Genomic DNA, 25,927 nt, shown 5'->3' on the forward strand with positions numbered 1-25,927 from the left:
ATTTTGGCAGACTTTTCAAATAAGTCTCTATCTCGCCACAAACAGGCAGCAAACGGCATGCGATCTCCGAAAGCTCAGCAACTCATACCTAGCAAGACTACATGTACTTCCTTATTGATAAGCTAGATTTCGGTTCCGCGTCTAGCAAAGACCTTTCGTTTTGTCCTTTTTCTCCGCTACCTCCGCTTGCCATAGTTGAAGCACAGCTACGCTTAGGGTCCTGCTGGACGCAATGAGCCGTAGTCTATCTTCTCGTCATCGTGAAGCGGTCGCTAGAGCTCGCCCTAGTAAAGCCCTGTATGAAAACGATACGAGGTCGAATGGAGTGAATATTAGCAATCGTCCCGGGTTCCCGGGATACCTCTGTCAGTGGTACTGATGATGCTACCTGTTTCCAGCTCAGCCGTCAAGGGTTGAGCTGTTTCTGGATAGAATCCGGGTCTCGTTGAGGTTAGAAACGGAAACCACAGACTTTCACTCAGCTCGGGTGAGAAAGTCGACAAAAGTTTGTTCGCTCCTGGATGTGTTGTGACAAGAATGTCGCGTCTTTCAATATCTTGAAGTTGAATAAAAGTGCATTATAAGAACCTTTGATTTCTCAAGCCCTGGTGCACAACTCAACTAATAATCATCTCATCCATTTTTCTTTCAAAGTTTCTTAAAAGATCTACCTCTGTACCCAGCCATCGTTGCATGCATCGAGCGCCTCATACCAGGTGTCGATCAACATGAAACGAATTTCTGCCCTTGCTACTGCCATGAGCTTCATGGCTCTTCTCCCATGGCCGGGCTTAGCAAGTGCGGATTGCCCAACCACTGGACCAGGTGCGAGTCCTACGACTATTCAGCCCATGGAGATTGTTCACTGCATTCCGCTTCATCTCAGCACTTCAGTTTCGCTGAATACTACATTCACTGTTATGGGCACTCCAGTCAAAGTCACCAACGCTCCTACCTTGGTGACTTCCGACTTCTTGGCTACGACCACGGTCACCTACCTCTCTCCTGTGTAAGTGACAGGCTTTGGATCAATTGAGATGTTTCTGACAAATCATTCGAACGTTTTAGCAATACCCAATCGCCCTACGCAGGTCCTTGCGTCACGGTTACGGCAGCACTGCCTCCCGGATCAAAGCCTTCTACTATTATCATTCCCCCACAAAGTGGACAGGCTACAGGAACCAAGTACATCTGCTCGCCGCTTGAGTCGAATATGCCGTGGTTGCCGGGCCTGGGCAACCCAAACGCCGGCGGCAAGTCTCCATTCATAGGAAGCCTGACGACGGTCACCGCTCCCTACGCGGGCTCGATTATGACGACGTTGACGATTCCCCCTACTGGAAGTGACCAGACAGGCACTGAGCTCATCCTCAAGCCCACGCCCAATAACGGAGATGCCCCTTTCAACGGTCCCTGCACGACAATAACAGTTCCTGGATCCGGCACAGCATTGACAACTTTGACGGTGCCTCCATCGGGATCTGACCGCACTGGCACTCAGATTGTTTGTCTCCCCTCCGCTACTGGAGGTCTGATAACCAGCACGTCAACAGGGACTCAACCCGGCCAGACTGGGTTGATTACCCTTACCCCTGGAAAGCCCGGCGATCCGACTACCATCGTCACGATTGTTCCACCTGGTGGGCGGGTAACTTCTACGTCAACAGGAACTCAGCCTGGCCAGACCGGGTTGATTACCCTCACCCCTGGCAAGCCCGGAGATCCAACTACAATTGTCACAATTGTGCCTCCTCCATCGGGAGGATTGGTTACTTCTACATCTACTGGCACTCAACCTGGACAGACGGGACTACTTACCCTCACCCCTGGAAAACCTGGAGATCCAACTACAATTGTCACAATTGTGCCTCCTCCATCGGGAGGATTGGTTACTTCTACATCTACTGGCACTCAACCTGGACAGACGGGACTACTGACCCTTCCCCCTGGAAAGCCCGGCGATCCAACCACGATTGTTACTATCGTACCTCCTCCGTCAGGCGGATTAGTAACATCTACATCGACCGGAACCCAGCCAGGTCAAACTGGATTACTGACTCTGACGCCTGGCAAGCCTGGAGATCCAACTACAATCGTTACTATCGTACCTCCTCCCACGGGAGGATTAGTAACATCTACGTCGACGGGTACTCGCCCAGGTCAGACCGGATTACTGACTCTGACGCCCGGCAAGCCTGGAGATCCTACAACGGTCGTTACCATTGTGCCGCCACCTAGCGGCGGGGTAGTTACTATTACTTCAACAGGAACCCAACCTGGGCAAACTGGTCTTCTCACTCAGACGCCTGGCCGCCCTGGCGACCCAACGACAATCATCACGATTGTTCCCCCTCCTACCGGTGGACTTGTCACGATTACTTCAACGGGGACCCAACCTGGGCAAACTGGTCTTCTCACTCAGACGCCTGGCCGCCCTGGCGACCCAACGACAATCATCACGATTGTCCCCCCTCCTACCGGTGGACTTGTCACGATTACTTCAACGGGGACCCAACCTGGGCAAACTGGTCTTCTCACTCAGACGCCTGGCCGCCCTGGCGACCCAACGACAATCATCACGATTGTCCCCCCTCCTACCGGCGGGTTAGTCACCTCAACCTCAACCGGAACTCAACCCGGCCAGACTGGTCTTTTAACACTAACCCCCGGTCGTCCCGGCGATCCTATAACAGTCGTTACTATCGTGCCACCTTCGTCGGGCGGAGTAACGACTGTCACATCTACTGGCACTCAGACTGGCCTGACGACTCTAACACCCGGTCGACCCGGCGATCCAACTACTGTCGTTACTTTCGTTCCAAGTCCTACTGGCGGCATCGTCACGGTCACTTCCACAGGGTCGACCACTGGCCTCGTTACTCAGACACCCGGGCGACCCGGTGATCCAACTACGGTCGTGACCATTGTGACGCCTCCTGCCGGTGGGCTAACGACTGTCACCTCCACAGGCTCGACGACTGGCCTGACGACTCTAACACCCGGTCGACCCGGCGATCCAACTACTGTCGTTACTTTCGTTCCAAGTCCTACTGGTGGCCTTGTCACAGTCACTTCCACAGGGTCGACCACTGGCCTCGTTACTCAGACACCCGGGCGACCCGGTGATCCAACCACAGTCGTGACCTTTGTAACGCCTCCCGCCGGCGGATTAACCACTGTCACCTCCACAGGCTCGACAACTGGGTTGACCACTTTGACGCCCGGACGGCCTGGAGATCCGACGACGGTCGTGACTATTGTTCCCTCTCCTCTCGGCAGTATCGTCACGGTTACTTCTACAAGATCAGCCACAGGCCTCACTACTCAGACACCCGGGCGCCCTGGTGATCCTACTACTGTTGTAACTTTTGTTACGCCTCCTGCTGGGGGACTGACTACAGTTACCTCGACGGGATCGCAGACTGGTCTCACGACCCTGACGCCTGGAAGACCTGGAGATCCTACTACGGTAGTGACTATTGCGACTGGCCCTCCTCCTGTGACAGTCACCTCGACAGCCTCTACCACTGGTTTAACTACCCTCACACCCGGAAGGCCTGGAGACCCTACTACAGTCGTCACTTTCGTTACTGGTCCTCCTTACGTCACGATCACTTCAACAGGCTCGACGACTGGTCTTACCACCTTGACTCCTGGAAGACCTGGAGATCCTACTACTGTAGTGACTATTGCGACTGGCCCTCCTCCTGTGACAGTCACCTCGACAGCCTCTACCACTGGTTTAACTACCCTCACACCCGGAAGGCCTGGAGACCCTACTACAGTCGTCACTTTCGTTACTGGTCCTCCTTACGTCACGGTTACTTCAACTGGTTCAACGACTGGTCTCACGACCTTGACGCCTGGAAGGCCTGGAGATCCTACTACTGTAGTGACTATTGCGACTGGCCCTCCTCTAGTGACAGTCACCTCGATAGGCTCAACGACTGGTCTGACCACGCTGACTCCCAGAAGTCCTAGAGACCCTACTACAGTCGTCACTTTCGTTACTGGTCCTCCTTACGTCACGGTTACTTCAACTGGTTCAACGACTGGTCTCACGACCTTGACGCCTGGAAGGCCTGGAGATCCTACTACTGTAGTGACTATTGCGACTGGCCCTCCTCTAGTGACAGTCACCTCGATAGGCTCAACGACTGGTCTGACCACGCTGACTCCCAGAAGTCCTAGAGACCCTACTACAGTCGTCACTTTCGTTACTGGTCCTCCATTCGTCACGGTTACTTCAACTGGTTCAACGACTGGTCTCACGACCTTAACGCCTGGAAGACCTGGAGACCCGACTACCGTAGTTACGATCGTAACCAGCCCGCCCCCCGTTACGATAACCTCTACTGGCACGACTACAGGTGTCACCACGGTTCCTGGAGGTCCTGGGGGCCCAGCTACAGTTATTACATTTGTTCCCAGGGGGTTCCTGGTTACACTCACCTCTACCGGAACCACAACTGGGCTTACGACGATTATCCCCACTGATCCAGTTGGCGGCACTACCAGCGTAATCACATTCGTCACCCTGCCAGCCCCGGTAACTGTCACGTCTACGGGTAGTACGACGGGTCTCACCACGATTCCTCCAGGTCCAAGTGGAGGCCCTCCCACTGTCGTTACATTTGCGACCTCTACAGCAAGCCCTATTTCACCGGTCACCGTCACATCAACGGCATCAACCACTGGCTTGACTACCCTGCCCCCTGGTCCCAGCGGTGGTCCTTCGACTGTCGTCACTTTTGTCACCCCCTCTGCGAGTTCTCTCCCACCTGTGACGGTTACATCTACAGCCTCAACCACTGGTCTGACAACTCTGCCTCCTGGGCCAAGCGGCGGTCCCTCGACGGTTGTGACCTATGTGACACCTCCAGCGAGTCCTCTTTCTCCCGTGACCGTTACATCGACGGGGTCGACCACAGGCTTGACAACTCTGCCTCCTGGGCCAAGTGGTGGCCCGTCCACTGTGGTCACATTCGTTCCGCGTATTACTGGCTTCTTGATCACTCTCACATCCACGGCCAGCCAGACGGGACTCACCACTATCGTCCCGACGGATCCAGCCGGCACTACCAGTATTATCACATTTGTCACGCCTTCTGCACCTCTTACGCCCGTCACTGTGACTTCAACTGGAACCGGTACTGGCCTGACCACCCTTCCTCCCGGCCCCAGTGGCGGTCCGTCTACCGTAGTCACATTTGTCCCATCTCCCACCGGTGGCTTGACAACGGTCACATCGACGGGCTCGCAGACAGGCCTTACCACCATAACTCCAACTGACCCGGCCGGTACTACGAGCGTCATAACATTCGTCACGCCCAGCGCTCCCCTTACGCCAGTCACAGTTACGTCAACGGCATCCACCACTGGCTTGACCACTCTTCCTCCTGGTCCCAGCGGCGGCCCTTCAACTGTCGTCACTTTTGTCACTTCCTCTACTCCTCTTACGCCGGTTACTGTCACGTCAACGGCGTCAACCACCGGTCTGACAACCATCCCTCCAGGCCCCAGCGGTGGCCCTTCAACTGTCGTCACTTTTGTCCAGACTCCCACTGGCTTCATCACAACGGTCGTATCAACAGGCACCCAGACCGGTGTGACAACTTTGCCTCAAACCAACCCGACCGGCACGACTACTGTCATCTCTTTTGTGCCTCCGGTCACTGGCGGACTTATCACTCTTACGTCAACTGGCACGCAGACAGGCGTCACTACTCTGCCTCAAACGGATCCTGCCGGAACAACGACTGTGATTACCTTCGTGCCCCCGATCACTGGCTTCCTTACAACAGTTGTTTCGACCGGCACGCAAACTGGACTGACTACAATCACGCCAACTGGATTAGGCGGCACAACAAGTGTCGTCACCTTTGTGACTCCCTCGGCAAGCCCTATTCCACCAGTAACCGTCACTTCAACTAGATCATCAACCGGATTAACGACCCTTGCCCCTGGTCCCAGCGGTGGTCCTACTACTGTTGTGACTTTTGTTACACCTGTTCTTACTACAGTCACCATAACTTCGACCGGCACTACGACAGGACTTACAACAATTCCACAGGTCGGAACTGTGCCAGGCACCGTTATCACCATCGCTTGCCGTGCTGTAACACAAACGCAAACAGTCTCGGCCAGTGGATCCTCGGGCACTCAAGCTTCATTTGTTGTTCCTGCGTGCGCACGAACCGCGCAATTCAGGATCAAAGGCGGTGATGGTGGTGAAGGTGGTCGACAATCAGGAGTTGGTGAACTCATTTCTGGGAGTTTCGCCGTCACACCCGGTCAGACATATGCTCTCATTGCAGGCGGCGCCGGGGGTACAAATATCCAGGGAACCAGTGCATATGGTAACGGCGGTACAGCGACCACCGGTGGTGGTGGAGGTGGTGGAGCGTCTGCAATCCTTCTTGGGGGTGCGGAGGTTGTCGTCGCTGGCGGAGGAGGTGGCGGGGATATATCTTATAGTGTATTTCCCACTGATGGACGACCAAACACAGTCCACATCACCTCGGATGACAATAGAGGTCACGGCGGCTCTCCAGGACAAGAAGGCGTTGGCAGATATACAGTCGACCAGGCGAATGATGGTACCAGTGGCTATTACAACGTTGCCCGAGGTGGAGGTGGGGCTACAGCAAGTGGGCCAGGCGCTGCTGGAACAATCAGTGGTTACTCGGATTCCTCAGCGAACGGCAATCCTGGATCTGGTCACAACGGTGGCGCAGGTATTGCTTCTCGAAACTCAGGGTCTGGTGGGAGTGGAGGATCTGGGGCCGGCGGCGGTGGCTACTATGGTGGTGGCAGTGGAAGCGTCTTGGACTGGTCTTATGGTACCAGTCGCGTTACATTTGGCGGTGGTGGCGGTGGTGGCTCCAGCTTCGTCCGATCCGGTGTTACTGTCAGTAGCCGGAGCATTACGGGTGGTACCGGAAGTGTTGAGATTGTCTTCACTTCTTAAGTTCCACCAAAGGAGGTATTGATATTGCGCATTATAGAATGGGAAGATTGTCATTTCCTTTGTGTTTCTCAAATGTAGAATCAGTTCTTAGTCAGTAGTCATACGAGCTTAAGTGAGCCAAAAATTAGTCCCGAACGGTGACAATGTGTGTTTTAGACGTTGTGAATGATGCGTGTATGGAGAACACTACGGATTAGAACGATATCTCACGGGCGATTCAGCCATATTATGAGCGTATCTCTTAGAAGAACAGTGAGCAGTGGCGCTTTGGATAAATACGGCGAGTTTTGTGCCGAATTAAAGCGGCTAATATCCGTACTCCGTAAGCCATATACTATCAGGGCTAGTGGTGGTGGCGGTGGTCAGGGGGATATTCATACTCTAAGTAGTGGTCAAACAACGCCGAAGTGGTTTCCTTTTGTTTCGACGTATTCCCCCTTTCATTCTCTCATTCACTTACGCGGTACATGCTTGTATGCGTCTTGTTTTCGTTTGTCAGGGTGCATACAGCACTCAATTAGGACATTGCTTCCTTTCCAACTTCATGCTACTCTGAGATGTCCTAACATTGCTACGCTACCGCATATGTAGAGGATATTTCCACAAATGGAAAACCCTTGGCTTCCCATTTGAAGCTTGCGCTCCTGTAATTAAAAGGCTTCCTTCCATTTTGGAAACGAAACCAGGCCGCAAAGTCTTACAGCTCAATAACTTGCCATTTCTCCGCTTACCGGCTATGCGGCGGGCGAGCGGGATCTTGTATGGTTGGCACGGACGCCGTTAGGACAGGAAGGACAACCAAACGAAAAAAAGCGCGAATGGTCGCCGCGAGCCGCTCTCTCTACCGAACGTGCACCGGGGAACCACGCCAATACTTTGACACTAGACTAGCATCCGCAACGGGTCCTGCTGCAAGAAAACCGTTGAAAACTGTGCGTCATCGGCGAATTGCAGACAATGAATGGCAGGCAACGCCTTGGAGGTTCTGTTTCGATCATCGATCTCCTGCGTGAACGACCTAGGCGACTGACCGTCGGGTCTGACCCACGATATGCATAATACAGGTGGACCGAGGAGAATAGAGGAACTTCGGCTGTTTTTGGCGCTAACAGCGTTTTTCATTATCACCAGCGGAGGTGGCCCTGGAGGGCTTTCCCATCAAGATAAATTGACTACCTTATCTGTTGTCTTTCGTGAATACTGACCAGATGGCCGACGAGAATATGATATGTGGGTATTGGCGAAGGTGATATCAGAATACTAAACTTTCCATCGGCAAATCATCCGCATCGCAGAGTGCTGTGTGCGACTTCGGCTACGACCATCTAGCCATGTGGCGATATTGTGGCTTTCTTCTCCTGAGCTCTCACAAATGAACCAACTGGCATTTCCCCGTGGGTTATTGGATACAGATGCGAGTAAGACACAGGTTGTCTACTCCAGAACCCCAGTGATTCTCTTCAGGCCCCAATTAAGAAACTCCATAGGGAGTTCTGGGGGTCGGACCCTCTGTGAGGGGCTCAGAGGAGCAAGATAAATAGTGGCGAGTCAGACGGTTGCATTGTACTGCATCTAGTCCGGTTTTGTCGTATGATGGAGGAATCTCAGTCATTGTCAACCCGGCGTTGAACCCGCGATGTTGTACAAGGCGGTGAAGATGGCGTACGATTTGACATCAGGGATCGAGGTATTGAATCGGCTCGATCATCATCGTCGAGTTTGCAGAATGTGCTCAATCTGAAAACATGAAATCTCTGGACCAGTCTCAACCAGAGCGCCATGTGAGACAATTAGTTGTAGCATTACGCTCTTGATAGCAGTCGAGATACGCACACTCTGATTCCCCCGAGCCATAAGATACCATCCGCTTTCTGCACTTGCATCTTTCGATAAGTAAATAGAAAGGCATAACCATTTCCGTTTGTGTAGCTGCTGTACCTGTTCCTGTGCCCATTTCCCAGATAGACCACTTTCATGAAACTCCGTCTCATCCGTTTCCTGAACCCGCCCCGAGAACCCTTTTCAACCTCTGTAAAAGCAATAAGGTCAAGACGTTAGTAGTAGCATGTGGTGACCTCATTTTTTGAACTCCAGATCGCCCGTAGTAAACCGCTCGAACTTGACCCTGTTGGGATCGACACCCTGGTTAATGAGGAATTGTGACATCTCGACCATGAAAATCTCAGGACCGCAGATATAGTACTCTGCACCACCATGACTGAGGTAGAGCTCTTCGGGCGCTATCCGTGCAAGGTCCATGCGGAGGCCAAAGTCGCTAGAGGAGGAGAGGGAGTCGTCATCTTCAACATCGGCGATCTGGGAGCGAAAGAACTTGGTGATGAAGTTGGCGCGGCTGTAAGCGATCTTGCGGATATGCTCCTCAAAGGGAGCTGCCCGGGCCGAGCAGTGAATCCATGAGATAGGGCGGATAGCCTGGCGTTCGATGATGGTGTTGCAGATGGACATGAGAGGCGTGACGCCGACGCCGGCGGAGATGAGAACGACGGGAAGAGTGCCGGCGGCGTGGGTGTCAAAGAAGAAGTCGCCAGTAGGATGCGTCAGCTCGACAATGTCGCCCGGTCTCTTCTCATCGATGAGATGATTGGAAAAGACACCAGGGTTGAGGTTGAAGGTGGCGGCTCCCTTGCCGACCTTGACGCCCTGGTCACGCTTGACGGTAATGCGGTAGTAATCCGGTCGTGGTGAGTCACTAAGCGAGTATTGTCGTGACTGATAGTGGCCGAGCTCGGGGATTGTGACGCGGATCGAGGTGTATTGACCTGGGTAGAAGTCAGGTAGCCGTTTGCCGTCGACAGGCACCATGTAGAAGGAGAAGATGTCGTCCGTTTCAGCAACCTTTCTTTCGATGCGGAACTTGCGCCATCCCTTCCACTTGTCATCATCGAACTCGCGATACATCTGGGCCTCGCGGCCGATGAGCATCTTTGCGAGGATCCAGTAGGCCTTTGTCCAGGCTTCGCGGATCTCTGGGGTCATGGCAGGACCCAGAACCTGTCCAAAGGCTTGGATGAGGTACTTTCCCACGATGTCATAGTGTTCCGGTAGAATTCCAAGGGAGCAGTGCTTGTTGCACATGCGCTCCAGCTTGGGGATGAGCTCGCTGATGTGGTTGAGGTTTGCGGCGAAGGAAAGGATGACGCCGGTCAAGGCACGGGGCTGGCGGCCGTTGGCCTGGTTGACCTTGTTGAAGTGGTCATGAAGCTCAGGATGAGCCCGCAGCATGTTGGCATAAAATATGGTCGTGATGGTCTCGCCATGCTCACGGAGAGCCGGGATCGTACCCCTGACGAGCTGTGATTGCTTGTATGTCAAAGCCATGGTTGTGATGGTTCTGCACGGAAAATTTGCTGTTTAGCTTCGGATTGAGAATACTATTCTGTAGTCCTTGACTGATGGCAGATAGTAACTTGGTTGCCAAAAATGGGAAACCTCACGGTTCTCAAGTAGATACTTCTCGTGCCCAGATACAGGGTCAAGGATGGATATCTAGGGGCAGACCAGAACGGGGATAAATGTTAAAGGGGGTATCAACAGAAATGCACAAACGCTACGGAGAAGTGGGTAAACGTCTGCGTGATAGAAGGAGAGCCGGATCCAAAGGTTTGGGAACACAAATGCAGACGTCTTTCTCGCCGCCGGGTTCGGGCCTCGGAGGAAAGATATAGAATCTTTCAACTCCAGCCCAAGATGCCTTCGTATACCCCGTAGAACCACTCCGATAGACACAAAGCTCAATCCTGTCTCACCCCTCCCCCTCGTCGTGCTCCATCATCGCGTGCGCTCGAGTCTTCGCGGTCTGCATGCTTCGAATCAGGCACCGCCCGTCTCGACGGATAGACATCGTATGATTTGTATGCCGTAGTGTAAAAAGAAAGCTGGTTCCTCATTTGAACACGGCTCTCATGGGCCACAGATGCATGGATTCAAGGGTGGGAGGCCCATAGAGGAAGACACTGGGCGCCGTTAATGGTTAATCCAAGGAACAGCACCAATGGTAGCTAGTCGTTCGCGATGAACCGAGGAGCGGTTCAAAGTCAGCCCTGTCCATCGCCGGGTGGTACAAGACCGGGAAATCAGGGATACCAGGATCTCATAGGCACTAGGGAGACACCGGCAGGGGTATCAACTGGACCCTGAGGGTGACCCGAAGCCTCTCCAGTGGGACACCGCCCGTGAGCTGCCGAGCAAACCGAAGTAACCAGGAGCTCCGGGGGGTCTTCTAGAAGTACATAGTACGCTAAGAGGCGGGTTTGTGGTAGATATTCCGCACAACTTTTGCTGCATGCAGTGCGAGCTGCCTCGAGGGAAACAAACTGGAGGTCTCAAGCAGTACTCCGTAGCTTTGCAGAGTGGTGATTGAGGATCTCGTGGAGACAGGTACGCTGTCTTTTTACCCAGTCTGTCAGATGTAACCGGGCGCACGGAATAGCCCAAATCCTTCTCTTCACAGAGGCTGGAGCAAGGCAGACGGGAAACCTGAGCATGCGGACAGAACCCCCCCGGCTGCGATGGAGGCGGCGGTTGGAGGTGACTCTGGGTTTGCAGTCCTCTAGCTCGTCCCTTGTTCCTAACAGACGTCAGCGACACGCGATGTACAGTGGAGTAGAGAACACGCCACAGCAAGGAATTGCCGAGTTGCAATTGCAAACTCGTATGATGAGATTTGCGGTTTCTGGAATGCCTAATTGAGGGTCCACGGGGCTTCGCCCAATGGTCTCAATATTGATCCTTGGAAGTACTTTGATGCCATGCAAAGGCTTTGCTTGGGGGGACAGCGAGGAGTGAGAGAAAGACAGAGGGAGAAAACGGGGGAAACAGAGGCGACAAGGGGTTGAGCGGCACATAACCACAAACACTGTGACGCTTCTCCAGTTTACCCAGGAGCACTTTTTCACTTCCCGATTCCCCTGGAGGGGGGGAACAACGTCCGTGTGTCATGGACGGCTTTTTGTTCGGCTTTCTGCCCACTCTGTTGGAGCGCCGGGGGGGGGGGGGTTGTATTTAATACCGTTCGTCGTCTGTTGGGTCTCACAAGTTACGCTCAAATCTCAACGCGAATTCCCATTACGACGTCGGAAAGAAAACTGAGTTTTGCCAACTGATACAATATCTATTGGTGGAGTTGCAATCATACTACGTATACCCTTTCTTCGTCAAGTTTCAACTTGAGCCGGAAAGGATTGAGTGGAGTTGTCTTATTTTGCTACTCGCACTGGCCAGTTCGGCTACGGTGAGACACAGCACTGCGTGCTCGAACGGGGTGGTTCCTTCGCTTGTGACTGGAATCTGCAGCGCATATGTACGGATGTGCTCGATGAAAAAGTCTGCTGAATGGAACATCTGCCAGGGCTTCTGATCCGTCTTCCATCCCGGCCGGAGGATCCGCACATGTCACGATTGTAGAAGCTTACTCACTGCATGTCGTCACGCCACGATCTCCCAGCCTCATCTTGTTCATCTTCTCTCTTAGGGTAAATGGTGTTGAGACGGAAGCGCCATCGCGTGTCGACACTGTCCGTAGTCGGGATTCCCCGGGCTCTGGCGGCACGAAGCTCATCAACAACCCCGAACCACCCCGCATACAACCCTTGACAGTGGCCTGCTTCTCGAGCCTCGAAGCGGAAACCGTTAGCGGATCAGAGTCTTTCCATACGCAATTGTCAGATTGTCAATGTGACCTCCACCTACAGGTATCCGTAGTATGTACTTCGTAGAGCCCACCCACTGGGCCCGTCAGTGATGTGATGAAGATCTCTTAAGATCTCGATGGACCAACAGAAGACTATACAGTAAAGTAGGGGGCCAAAAGGCCCTCGCGAATTTCCAAGGTGCCCGCCTCTTGTCATTTGTGACAGGTGGCAAATTACAATGCAAACATTGCAATATGAATCTCTCCACGCGGCGGCCGCAAACATGCCGCTTGAAGCTGTTAAACACCGAGGAGATGATCGCACTGGTGGTCGGCGGATGACCGAAGCGCAATTTCAAATGCAGGCGCCAATTCTCACATAGAATTTTGAGCCTACCCGCCCAGCGTACCTAGGTGACCAGCGGATTGATAGATCCCACTTCCCCTCCGTCCGGGTTGATAAATAGACCGAGGCGTAACGAAATGGAATGTGATATGTCATTTCGCCAAGGGATTTGTCCCCCAAGTTCCATAGGGAGGAGGAGAAAATGTTTGCTGCTCTTATTGATTTTCTTCGACGCCACCAAAGGAAACCAGACCCTCAACTTGCGGCGCTCTTCGATATTGTGGCGGCCGTTTCATTTGCTTCTGCGCGTCCCAAAAGTGAGACCTGATGCAATGCAGGTGTGACCATGGCTTTTGGTTCGATTTTGGGTCCTCACGAAGACAATTGCATGAAATCTCCGGGGGGTCCAGTTCCAACCTGCGAGATGCATCACACGAGCCAGGTGCTCGACACCACATGCTGACAAGCAAACATCGTTCCAGGCCCTGTCTAAGCAAAAAAAACATGCCTGTTCTGTTGCTGCTCTCGCACATTTTCAGTCTGGGAAGAAGAAATGTTTCGCCCGTTTGCCAATTTGTAATTGACAAGCAAACATCAAGTTCGTCCGGTCTAGAGCTGCTTGGACTTCCGCAACCTTCAACACCACACGCGCTTTCCACGAGCCACATGGCACCCACGAGTACGACATGATGCAACTTTAGAGAAGAAAGGAGATGCCAGCACGGCTTCTTCCCCGGCCAAGTCACCAACGGGCTGCACCCGACCAAATTGGGCTTACCTGAACCTAGCTAATGACGGGCGGGTAAAACTTTGACACTTTCAAAGCCGACGGCGTCGAAAATCTCTTTGAATCCGCTACGCCCTTGCCCATGACAGTTAGCTCCCAGCAGTAATAACTAACGAAAGATGTTTGCTTGCCAGGTGCGCCGGCCTCCCGCTCATCGCGCATCAATGCGAAATTTCAGCCGGTGGCCCGTTGCGCATCTGCCCGGAAGCTCCAGTCGCTACATGGCCTCCACAATTTCGGCGACCAAGCACACTTGGCAAGTGGCTTGGGGCTTGTCATCACCGTTATTAGCCTATCTCTAAGACCCATATGCGTCTGACACAGTGCTTTCGACGTTGCATTCAATACGGATGAGGGCCTGCGTATGGCGGGGCGGGCATTGTAGCGAACACGGCATCTAGTCTTTTGCAGGTCAAGATGTGACTGACAGTCCAAACGCTTTGGCGATGATAGATTACTGATCATGGCGACTGACTTGGACTTGGAAATCACATACACGCCGATCCAAGGCATAGTCAGGACACGAAAGTAACGAATCCGTATCCAACTACACCAATGGCGATTCGCGATCTCGTTGGTCGGCTATCGCTCAAAGCAACTTGCGAAACCATCTCCTAGTATTTCCTCATCCTTAAGCGAGGCAAGATGTCGAGCAACATACTGTATACGCAGGCTTGCGGAGTCCGTATATGCATCGTATCGCAAATGATGCTTAGGGTCCAGATTTACTGCCACTTCGACCCAACATCTCGTACGAGGCATGATAATCCAGCGCATCTACTAAAGGGTCGGGCCGTTGACCTCGAATGAGCTACCACTTCCGATAGACTGAGATGACTTTTCTGTGAACACGAGTTGTCGAGGATGGAGTCTCCGCTGCGGTGTAGAACAAACCCCGAGGCTACTGTGCGGATGTGGGTATCGGCCATTCTTCACAAACATTGCCAATGGGCGTCATATGTGAAACTGAATTCTTCAGAACCCATCTTGCATACGATGACGCTACCAATTGCCATGGAGTCGGCGAAGTGATTGCGGCTCTTAAGATGTAGCTTATGTACTGTATGCATGACTGCATGACTGCATTCAAATGGGTAGTAAGCTTGTACTCCGTAGTGGATCTTGATATACTGCTAGTCAAGATATCCAGTCAACGCGAGGAACTGGTCAAAACGCGTGTCTGTGTATCGCTAATAATAGTGTACCTGGAATGAGGTGACATGAAGCCTCCGCCACCTGGCTGATTTTCACAAGACAGCCGTAAGTATTTCATACCAGGCATGACGTTTGAAGCTACATGGGGTCTGTCGGTCCCATCAATCCCTCTGGTACCATCCATAACGTCAATGTCTCACTTGCACGACAGATATGACATACCTAGTTCGGTTACGAAGCGGGCGCGGAGGCTCCAAAGCCCCGCCAATTTGACGAGTTCAGTAGCTCAGGTTAGGTGATATCTGGATTGAGAACCCAAGTCAATCACACATTTCCTTATAGTTTGATGCACACCATACTCCTCGGACAAGGAGTCCGATCTATCAAAGAGACGCATCGTCAGATGAGCTAGGTACTGCAACCAGAGCCCACGTGTTATTGAGTGGCTTGCACGCCCGGCGTGAGATGTGGAGCCAGGACTACTTATGATTACGATTGCATGCATAATCTTCTGCGGCAGCTATGAGAATTGTCTCTGGGTAAGGTATGAAAGCCTCTTTGTGATGCCGGTAATTTAAGCCGTCCATGCGAGTGAGTTATTTGCATCACCCGTGATGAATGGAATTTGACGGTCGGTTCATATATAAGTAAGTCCTCGTCTCCAGAACGACCACGAGGATGTACGTGAGCAGAATGAGATCAAGCTTCTGCAAAACGTCGGCTAAAACAGAAATGACAAGGTGCTCGAGAACGTCATCTAATTAATCCATGTTGCTGAAGCAAGACAATTGGATATTCGGAGGCAAGCCACTATGACTGAGGTGGGAAAAGTAACATTGGACAGATCGAGCGTGGGGGCGTCTTTCGGCATACCTAAATCTTAATAAGATTTCAACTAGACTTCAATCAGGTATTGCATCCATCAGGTTAATGATTGTGTGGTGAGCTCAGCGCTCGTCATGCTGTTCTTGGCTTTTCTATTAATTGACTGGATGCTTGGACCGACGATGCTATGCTTGAAGTTAATGAGACTTGATTAGCACCGGAATGCACATCGACCGATCTGGAAGGAATTCTCCCCACTTCCAATATCCAAGAATACGGGAAGTCAACCAGCCACGCGACAGTCGTGGGGTTGTTTGATGCATTTGGCTGGCGGCATCGGCAGTCGACGAGGTCCCTGCAGTATCTTTGACGTCCTCTGTTCCAAATCAGGCCCCGATGAGTGACCGAGTGCCTGTTTGGGCAATGGAGACATGCAGCTTGTAGTTGGATTAACCAGATCCGATCTGGAGGAACGTTTGGGCACATTCCATGACTCCATGGCGTCATCGATTCATAGATAGCAGCAACGTTGCTACGGACGCATGGTTCATGCACAAGACAGACTCGCTATTGAGGAAACTCGCCGGTCAAAGACTGAAGCGAAAACTCACGTCATTAAGATACAAGTGAGCTCGGGAAATCAAAATTGACCGTGAAGCACTAAAGCACTACACAGTAAAGCCGCCTGATGTGGCCTGTTTCTTCTTCATCGAGGCTAGGTATCCGCATCTGGATGAGAAATTATGTGTAAGGCAGTACAGCATATGAGCTAGACCCAAAGCCACAGATGCGTGAGGGCCTCTGGGTGAGAAGATGGAAATTCTGCCCCGCGCAATAAGCATGACTCGAGAATGGTCGGGTCTGGCCGACATGGATGCCGCAGTTCGTAGTTGAGGACTTGAGAGCTGTTTGAAGCTGTTTATCGTCACGCCTTGCGACTTTTAGAGGGGACAAGTCGGAATCGTTTGGTGGTGGTTCGAGGAGCGGAGACGAGCCAATTTCTCAAAGTTAGCATTGACCTACACGCTAAAGACTACCTAGTCTCGGATCCCTCATCAACGATCATAGGCAGCAGAGGGATTGACACTGAATGATTTGGAAGCAATTCAATCGGGAAATCTAGCAAAGTTCACAACGATGATACCTGATAACGAGCGGTGAGCTCGGTCAGGTAGCAACAATGGCGCATCCCCTGGCCGGAGGGCATTCCCCGCCAACAAGGTTTCAAGCCTCGTGGCCCGTCAAACAGATTGACATGTCGGCGGTGAGCCATCGTGAAAGTTCCGAAGGGTCGCAGAGACCCAAACTTGACAGATGACAGGTGCAGGGTCAGGGGCGTGGCATGCCGTTCATCTATGAGGCCCCAAAAGGTGTTGTCGTAGCGTTTTGCAGTAGCGTGACGGATGCCCAAGGCGTCGGTACCGAGTGAACGATGTTAGTGTGCTGGGCTGGGGCAGGCCACAGAACGTGCGGTTGCGCGAGTCAGGTAATTTGCAAACAAGGGGTTGTGATCCCCAGAGTTGAGTGGCGAGAGTGGGTAGGAAGCGTGCAAGGTTTGAATGTCACTGGCAGTGTTCGTTGAGGTTGAAGTTTAACTAAACTTATCAACGAGGGCAATGGGGTGAAACTTGCCCAGTTGGCCCCGTTAAGTCGTCTGCATGACCTTGCCTTAGTGCCTCCGACATTCCCGGAGTGAGACAATAGCCCTTCCGAGGCGACTCCCGGCAAGGCCCCGGTTTCGCCGGCCCGGGTCTGTGCAAGATCCCGGTCGGCGCCGAGTCGGAGCTGGTAGACACGACCCCGCGTTTTCGGCATTTACTTGCCTATCTCTCTCGGAGCATCTTTACAACCAACACACTCCGATGTCTGTCTACCTCGTGGTCACCTTATCTTGACTATATTACCAACTTACAATAACAATCTCATCTCGAAGACTCACATTTCGTACTTGTTTGTGTTCTCATAGTGTTGAATCTACGTCATCTACCTCGGTCGTTCACGACACAACTCAAGGTTCTCTATAATGTCCGAGACTCCGTTCCCTGTCCCTAATGCCATCACCCCATACTGGCGCAAGGATCTGCATCCTCTAGACAGCCACCAAAGCTCCGAGACCCTGCCGGCGGAACAGGACATTGTCATTATCGGTGCCGGATACTCAGGCGCCGCTTCGGCGTACTACCTCTTGGATGGCACTGATCCCTCATCACGTCCGACTGTCACAATCCTCGAAGCCAGGCAAGCATGCTCCGGTGCAACAGCCCGCAACGGTAGGCACTCTTCCATCACAGTATAGATGGTTCCCAATCTAACATGGTCAAGGCGGCCACGTGAGGCCGGATCTCTATGCTGGACTTCCCGCCCGCGCCAAACGATATGACCAAGAGACTGCGGATGAGATGGCGCTGTTCGAGCTTGCCAATCTTCATGCCGTGAGAGATCTCGTGCAGGAAAAGAAAATTGACTGCGACTTCCGGATGACTACATCCATGGCTGTCTTGAGAGACCCGGCACTTGCAAAGCCGATCAAGGAAGGCCTAGATGAGCTCCTGCAATGGAGTTCGCCGACCGCAAAGCTCGTTCACTATCTTGAAGGCAAAGAAGCCGCGACATTTTCCGGTGTCAAGGATGCGACTGCTGTATTCTCGTTCCAGGCGGGCTCGATCTGGTATAGTCTGCAATCATTCTGTTGCCTGCGCCGGCGTAAAAGCTGATCCCCCTTCAGGCCCTACAAGCTGGTTATGTTCCTCCTGTCTCAGGCTGTCGACAAGGGAGCCCAGCTGCACACTCACACGCCCGTAATCAAAGTTTCCGACTCCCAAGAGGGCGGCTTCTGGACCATAACCACACCCAGAGGTGTCATTAAGGCAAAGACGGTAATTTACGCTTCCAACGGGTACACGTCAACGATCCTTCCAGAGTACAAGAACCGTATCATCCCCGTCCGCGGGATCTGCAGCCATGTGGCTGCTCCTGATGGCGCCGAGCACCCACATCTCCCCATGACATACTCACTACGGCACGGAGCCAATCTATACGACTACCAAGTCACACGACCGGATGGGAGCATCGTCGTGGGCGGTGCTAGGACCGAAGTCATCCCGCGCGTCAACGAATGGTACAACGTCTGGGACGATTCGAAGCTCATCGAGCCCGCGGCTCATTACTTTGACGACCACATGCAGCGGAACTTCCGTGGGTGGGAGAACAGCGGGGCAAAAGTTGACAGCATCTGGACAGGAATCATGGGGGTGAGTTTTGCCGCGCCCCGCGAACCTATTTAGTGGACGCGAATGATGATATGGAGGTGCGAACGACTGACATAAACGGGCATAGTACACCAACGATACATACCCCCATGTCGGGCCTGTACCTTCAAAGCCGGGGCAGTTCATCTGCGCGGGATTCAACGGGCATGGCATGTCATTCATCCTATTGACAGCCAAGGGTTTGGCGAAGATCGTACGGGATGATGTGCCATTTTCGCAGTCTGGCGTTCCGCGATTGTTCGAGACGAGCGAACGCAGACTCCGGGAGGAAAAGAATGAGCTGCTCGGTTAAGTCGCCGAGCTAAGTTGACAAATATGCTCTGCCCAGGCGGAAGATAGTTGTATGTAGCATGGCTCAAAGAAGAGATGAACACTCTGATGCCTATACGAGAACTCTTGCTGCTGGTTGGATACTGAAATGCGGAAAATATCCCGCACAGACATGCTAGATACCAAACAGGCCACTGCTAGTGCAACTTGAGAACTTTGTTAGAGGATCAGCCTGGCGCTGCAGAAGTGCGGCATTGTCAGCAGATGCCGAACCATCGTGTCCCGGGTCTGGCCGAACCCCAGTCCCAACCAACCGTGCGACGCGGTGTCGAACGATGACCATATCTGCAAGGCTGAGCCCAAAATCTACTTTGATACGCTCGGCTGCATGCTGCATTCGACAGGGGGTACGGCCATGTGGGTTGTCGTCTCTTATGTTGTGGGGATCCTTGCGAATATGGATCGTTGGTGGTTCTATTCCTCGACGCCTGCGGTCAAATGCAGACACGATGCAGATGGCGGCTCTATAAGACAACAATAGATGAGGAATCATTGATCTATTCTTCGTTAATCGTCAAACTATGTAAGATTATGTACTGCCATTTCTTGGCGACAAATCGACTCTTCCTGAACCCTTTGCTTTTGGGTTTCCACCGATTCTTGATTATCATTGTTCTTCATCACTAGAGAGCTTTGTTAGGACCACCTTATTACCATGCGGTATAGAATTTGAACTCACGATATCGATCCATCGAGCCATCCACTTGTTGACAGCCGCCTTGGCCTCGTCAACCAGACCAAGCTCGAGCAGCAACTGAACGGAACCACGAATTCCAGAGTCGAGAGCAGAGGCGATCCAAGCGTGGGTGTAGGAGGTGTGCTCGCCAATGAAGATCATCTGATTTCTACATTAGAACTCTTGTCTTTGCTCAGTTATCCAGTAAAGTGCAGGTCATAACTTACGTTATCGTACGTCTTGAAGTACTCGGGGATGTAAAGTTGATGTTGGCCAGCAACGGGGCTGACCCAGCTGCCACTCTCAAGAGGGTCGAGAACCCAGCAGCGACGATTATACTTGCCCGTGTACAGCTCACGGGTGTTCTCGCCGTGGATCTCAACCATGGCGTCAAGAACATACTGGACGTGCTCCTCCTCCGAGACGGAAGCCCAGCGGTGGCCCCAGTCGCCCGAGATGTACGAGGCCAACATGGTGGCCTTTCCGGTGCCGTTGATGTTGTACGACGGGTAGCACGTGGAACCGATACCAGCAATGTCAGAGGTGGTGCTGCAACCGCCGACGATGGGGTTTTCGTAGTGCTCCCAGAAGCGCTCAGAGAACTCGAGGGCGACCTTGCAGGCGCTGGTGTAAGGGAGCTCCTTGATGGCGTTGGAGATGGTCAAAGGCAGGGACGGGAGGCGCCACTTGCGGATGATGGAAAAGGGGACAGCCAGCAGGGCGTAGTCGTACTCAGAGGTCTCAAAAGTCTGGTTCTTGAAGGACTCGCGCCATTGAAGGTTGACCTTGGAGTTCTCTGAGTCGAACTGCACGCGCTCAATCTTGCGGTCCATGGTGGTGATGTCGTCAACGAGAGGGTGGAAAGCCAGCGGGAGACGGCTGAGACCGCCGTCGATGGTCTTGTAGGAAGCAGCCTGGAAGTACATGCCCTCGTAGAGAGTGTCCCAGAATGAGGTGGCGGTGTAGCTGCCCAGGGCATCCGTCGAGTTAAGGGAGCCCTTCAGGTAGTTCACCATGAAGGCATACTCGGACCAGACATCGCCACCAAGGCCCTGAAGACCAGAGTCGAGGAATTCGCGGTGGGCCTTGAACATGTTTTGAGCCATACGGACAGAGAAGTCGCTACCAGGAAGATACTCGTCGATTTTCTCATTGAGGGTGTTGGTAGACTCATCGTAGACCGTGGCGACAGCCAGCGAAGAGTTGGCGGCGATCTGAGCCAAAGTAGGGGGCAGACCGTTGGGAAGCTTGATGCCGTTCTTATAAGAGAGACCGTTCTGGTTGCTCTGGATCCAGGGGATGAAGTCGACGCTGAGGTTCTTGTCGTGCTTGTTGAGCTCGTTCATCTCTGCAGCAAGCTGAAAGACGAGCTGGTGGTCAGTGATGTTGTAAGTGGTGTTGGTCTTGGGATCAACATAGTGCTCGGGGAAGCGCATGGGACCCATCTCCTGATAGGAGTAGTCGAAAGGACCACCACTGAGGTACTCGGTGTGAACACGGCCTCCCAGACGCTGGCCAGCCTCAATGATGCTGATGTTGGTCATGCCGGCTTGTGAGAGAACGAGGTAGCTCATCAGACCAGCCATACCAGCGCCGACGATGGCGACGTGCTTGGACTTGGCAGCGTCGACATCCACCGTGGTGGGCTCCTTGTCCTTGAGGAGGTTGACGCCCTCAAACCAGGCTCCGAGCGTGTCAATGCCGGTGCCGTTGTTCATCTCAATAGCTATGGCGCGTTAAATTATGAGACAATACAACAACATCATGAGCGCACTTACATCTCTTCAGAGCCCGGCGCTTCCACTTGTGGTGCAGAGTCTGGGGCTCACTTCTGCCCTTCAACTCGCCGGAGATACCCCACGCGGAGATGCAACCATCGGTGGCAGCATCTTCAGGGAGAACCCAGACGAGGCGCTGAGAGTCGCGCACCTCTGACTTGACGATGGTGTGGTGGGCATCGCCCATGGAGGCACCTCGACATGAACCATAGGTGAATGTGACGGTCTCTTCGATGGGCTGCTCAAGAGTGATGTGAATGTTGGACACGCGGGAGGTGACTGCGCTCCGTGTCTCGAGCTTCATAGGAAGGCCAGAAGCCGCCGCAAGGGCGCTTCCAGCAACGAAAGATAGGAACCACCGAGCCATTGTAAATGGAGAAGGCCAGTCAGAGGGAATCCGGGGTAAGCTTGGCGTGAGGATGAGTCTCTGGAATCCCTTCTCTCCTTGTCCAAGATGCGCCCGCAGCTCTTTATAGTCAGGCGCAGGTGTCGATGATAGTACGCCGGTGACGAGTAAGACGCCGGTCACTACCAGGGCTGTCGTCAAATCGATATCGATCTCGGTGTAGCCTCGAAAACGCGGCCTACGGCCACAGCACGAACCGCACCATCGGTGCCCGATCCATGAACATTACAATATTGGTCATCGGATGACGACCGGTTAGAACTTGGCGGTGTCGGACCGCTTACACTACAAGTGGCACTTCGAACTACGATAGATACAACCTCAAGGGTAGCTGGTACTGGAACAATGTTCGGCAAGTCAGGGCTCCATCGGAGACTTTCCCGCGCCTTTTGCTTTTCTTCCCTTCCCAGAGACATCAACCATACCAGAAGAAGCAGGTGAGAAACGTCAATCGCAGGGCACTTCCATGGCTCACCATGTGGCTGCCATGCAGACTGACGTCGCACAAGGGCGAGTGTCGTCTGTCTGGAGGATCCGAGTCATTGGATGTTGGACGTTATCAGTGGAGGCGGTGCGGTGCAGGCGGGAAGATAGGGACGAGAAGCTATAGCGGCCGAATTCCAAGTTGTTTGGCGGGGCAAACAAACCCATGCCGTCTACAACGGCCCCGTTCTCTTGGAGCCTTAGTCTCCGGAGGCCGCGGTGGGGGAAGGGGGGCGCGAAGGATTGTGTGGAGGTTCAAGGTTACCGAGACCGGGGACCTATCAACTTATTCATCTACCGTAGGTCCGTAGCCATGTCGTTGGCGCCCTGATTCGTCTCTTCGCGCCCTTGGGATGAACATGGCAGATAGGGATCATGGGACAAGACGAGGATGTCAGGGATGTCAGGGATGTTGGTGTATGTAGACTTGCAGTTTGCCGGCTCCCTCCGGAAGAGTCATAGATTGAAGTCATCTACTCCGTACCCTAGAGCGATAGCTTCTGTTGTCCGAAGTACCTCATGCTGATGGTTGTGCAGTCTTACATCCGTAACATCGAGCAGTATCTGTACATTCTGCCAAGATAGCGTAAGCTCGCCCGATATCAAGTTGTGTAACTGAGCGGGATAATTTACGACCATGAGTAGTAAGAAACTGGGGGAGACTGCCTTGCGCCGCTTGACGCGTTCCTTCTCTCTGACATAAGCAAGTCGAATGAGACTGCGATATCTTAAACGATAGATAAGATATGTTCGTTGATAGATAGGCTCAATAGGGGACCACAGGTTTGTGGCATCTCGGATTCGTATGCCTGAGTTGACCGGCCCGGCTCCGGTGACGGGGTGCTCTCAAGGTTGATTTACAATCATGGAGTACTCGGTAAATTGCTGGAGGTTGTGTGGATTTGAGTGGGAAAGTTTCTGTCTTTGCCAGTCGGAAACCTGGGAACCTCGAATCAATAATGGAACGTAACTTTGAGGGGAAGAGAAGAAAGGAGAGTAGAGACCCCTAAGGGAAGCTTGAAGCGAGTTGAGATAAGGACAAATACCGCACCAACGCAACTTTGGGGGAACTAAGGGTTGAGGTGGACAAGAGTGCCGAGCTCCCCGCTAATTGGTTGAGATAGCCGATCCGAATCCCACAGGAAAAGATAAGAGATGCATTGGTTTTAGTCTCGGCATGTGGGCGGGAAGCAAGGTGGTTGGGTGGTGGTATTAAGAGAGAGAGAATCAGATAGTCAAAGGGGAAGAAGAGAAGGAACCAACGACTTGTGATGAAAAGTCGCGATAGTTTGTAGTTGAAAGAAGTTGAGCAGAACTCTCCTTGGCATACGAGAGTTTCGGGAGTCAACATGGCTCTTGAGTCTTGATGGGGGGAATAGAGTGTGACGGGCGCAAGGGTTCAAGTTGCAGAACGCATCCTTTGGCGTAATGGCATCATTGACAGCCAATAAACGCCGCGGAATGACAGAGGATTCTGAGCGGAAATCTCCACAATCGCAGAGTGCCGAGACTTTTGGATATTGAACGCACCGCTTGGCTCGCTTCTGCGGCTCTGCAACTCTCTTCTCAACTGCCCAAACCCGTTAATCGCCCATCCTTTTCCCTTTGAATCGGTCACGACCATCTACGGATACCTAGTAGAGATCTCGTCGCAAAAATCCGGGGTAAGGTGCGCCCGCAACTCTACGCCCGCACCATCGATCCGCAAAACAATCACACATCACAACGTAGCGTCAGGAACAAGCGGCTGGCGTCTCATCACATTGGGTAGAGAGAGAGAGAGAGAGAGCCTGGAGTAACACCAGAACTGGGTTTCGTAGCCTACGAGAAGCACGCAATGGCAGAAGCCGCAGCATCAGAGACCCCGCCATGGTGGGCGGCCTTTCCCGCTCCCAAGGCCAAGTCACCGGAAGTCGAGGCAGACGAGGTGATGGGGTTACTTGAGGCTCAAGCTGCGACCAGCAACAGCACACCTCGAGCCTTCCTGCTCGTCGATGTGCGCCGGAACGACTTCGAAGGTGGCACCATCTCAACGTCCATCAACTTCCCGGCACAATCCCTATACCAGACAAGACCCATCATTCATCAGCTGTGCAAGCAGGCAGGTATTAAGCGTGTTGTATTTTACTGCGGTGAGTTCCCGCCGTCTGCCTCTTGTGACTGTCTAAGACTCCCTTTTTTGGGCTTATCCCCCATGCTGAAGCCACTCAGGAAGCAGCAATGGCCGTGGCCCTCGGTCAGCGAGCTGGCTGCAGGACTATTTCGACGAGGTTGGCGAAACTGCCGTGCAGGCCGTCATCCTCAAAGGCGGAATCAAGGGCTGGGTTCGTAAGTATGGCGGCCGCATGATGGACTGGTATGACGAGAAAGCCTGGGCCGGTCTCGACAAGTAGGAATACCCCGCTTCGTCCCGGCCTATGATTGCAGGCTGCGCAGTCGTACTTCTGGGCCGTATGAATGTGACATCGTTGTGCTGGTATCTAGCATATTTCATCCCCATCCTTGTCTCTGAAACCAAAAAATCATCTTTTGCCGTCATAACGCCAACTTGTAAAACCTGTACTGCCTTTTCGCGGAAGTCGACCACCGGATAAAGACGCGCCTTTTACCGCTGGTGGTTGCGATCGTCACCGCCGATTCTCTCCAGAGCCTCCAGCATGACAACGGAGTTGCCGCGGATGACCTGTTGCTATATTAGTGTTCCATGTTCCAAATAAAAAGGTTGGAAAGGGGGTCTTTCGCAACATACCACCATGCCTATCCGAACCTTCTCGCCGCCCTCCTTCTCCTCGACAGCCTCGTCCAGCACAATGTTCAGGAAAACCTTTGACACAGGTTAGCAGGGGCCGCACCCAAGCAGATCGTCAGGAGACTGCGTACATCGTAACCGCGCAGAACACCGATGACCTTGCGGCTGCCGTTGAGCTGGACAAACAGTCTCTTGTCAAGGTACTACGAAAAGACGTGTTAGCTTTCCGAAATCTCAAATAGCAATGGACGGGACAATGAGGGATAGCCAAGCAGCTTGCATAGCTTCCGTTATCTGGCAATACATCGAACAAGTCTGGAGACTCCGGTATGTCCGTGAGAAATCGGGGCTTCCGTACCTTCTTCAGCTCGGGCTGTGCGGGCGCCATCTTGAGTAATTTGGTGGGTGGGTGTAGAGTGCCGAGGAGGAGTTCAATGGGTAGGTGCCGGTTTGATGATGTCGCGCGAGGTGAGCTTTGCGACGCGACGGAGCTCTGACGGCCT

General features: G+C 53.0%; 7 protein-coding genes across 7 annotated transcripts; 3 read left to right on the forward strand and 4 right to left on the reverse strand.

Annotated features, from left to right (window-relative positions):
* Positions 1–728: 728 nt before the first annotated feature.
* CTAM01_13163 (uncharacterized protein) lies at positions 729–6,970 on the forward strand (the record flags this gene model as incomplete). Its single annotated transcript, XM_060529168.1, has 2 exons — positions 729–1,009; positions 1,069–6,970. 2 exons carry the CDS (start codon positions 729–731, stop codon positions 6,968–6,970), a joined length of 6,183 nt encoding a protein of 2,060 aa, XP_060376218.1.
* A 2,076-nt stretch (positions 6,971–9,046) lies between these two features.
* On the reverse strand, positions 9,047–10,309 carry CTAM01_13164 (globin; the record flags this gene model as incomplete). Its single annotated transcript, XM_060529169.1, has 1 exon — positions 9,047–10,309. One exon carries the CDS (start codon positions 10,307–10,309, stop codon positions 9,047–9,049), a length of 1,263 nt encoding a protein of 420 aa, XP_060376219.1.
* Positions 10,310–11,113: 804 nt separating this feature from the next.
* CTAM01_13165 (uncharacterized protein) lies at positions 11,114–11,575 on the reverse strand (the record flags this gene model as incomplete). The annotated part of the gene is made up of 1 exon (XM_060529170.1): positions 11,114–11,575. A coding segment is annotated over one exon (462 nt), but the record flags the coding sequence as incomplete, so codon positions are not given.
* A 6,181-nt stretch (positions 11,576–17,756) lies between these two features.
* Positions 17,757–19,294, forward strand: CTAM01_13166 (FAD dependent oxidoreductase; the record flags this gene model as incomplete). Its single annotated transcript, XM_060529171.1, has 4 exons — positions 17,757–18,003; positions 18,056–18,401; positions 18,459–18,984; positions 19,070–19,294. 4 exons carry the CDS (start codon positions 17,757–17,759, stop codon positions 19,292–19,294), a joined length of 1,344 nt encoding a protein of 447 aa, XP_060376221.1.
* Positions 19,295–19,939: 645 nt separating this feature from the next.
* Positions 19,940–22,153, reverse strand: CTAM01_13167 (L-amino-acid oxidase; the record flags this gene model as incomplete). Its single annotated transcript, XM_060529172.1, has 3 exons — positions 19,940–20,170; positions 20,236–21,734; positions 21,787–22,153. The coding sequence occupies 3 exons, from the start codon at positions 22,151–22,153 to the stop codon at positions 19,940–19,942; spliced, it is 2,097 nt and encodes a 698-aa protein (XP_060376222.1).
* Positions 22,154–24,512: 2,359 nt separating this feature from the next.
* On the forward strand, positions 24,513–25,068 carry CTAM01_13168 (uncharacterized protein; the record flags this gene model as incomplete). The annotated part of the gene is made up of 2 exons (XM_060529173.1): positions 24,513–24,807; positions 24,887–25,068. The coding sequence occupies 2 exons, from the start codon at positions 24,513–24,515 to the stop codon at positions 25,066–25,068; spliced, it is 477 nt and encodes a 158-aa protein (XP_060376223.1).
* A 212-nt stretch (positions 25,069–25,280) lies between these two features.
* CTAM01_13169 (LSM domain-containing protein) lies at positions 25,281–25,812 on the reverse strand (the record flags this gene model as incomplete). Its single annotated transcript, XM_060529174.1, has 4 exons — positions 25,281–25,364; positions 25,425–25,499; positions 25,556–25,627; positions 25,783–25,812. 4 exons carry the CDS (start codon positions 25,810–25,812, stop codon positions 25,281–25,283), a joined length of 261 nt encoding a protein of 86 aa, XP_060376224.1.
* Positions 25,813–25,927: the final 115 nt, after the last annotated feature.

This window comes from Colletotrichum tamarilloi, assembly GCF_030869305.1.
Source record: "Colletotrichum tamarilloi strain Tom-12 chromosome Unknown Scaffold_90.1, whole genome shotgun sequence".
Lineage (NCBI taxonomy): Eukaryota > Fungi > Ascomycota > Sordariomycetes > Glomerellales > Glomerellaceae > Colletotrichum > Colletotrichum tamarilloi.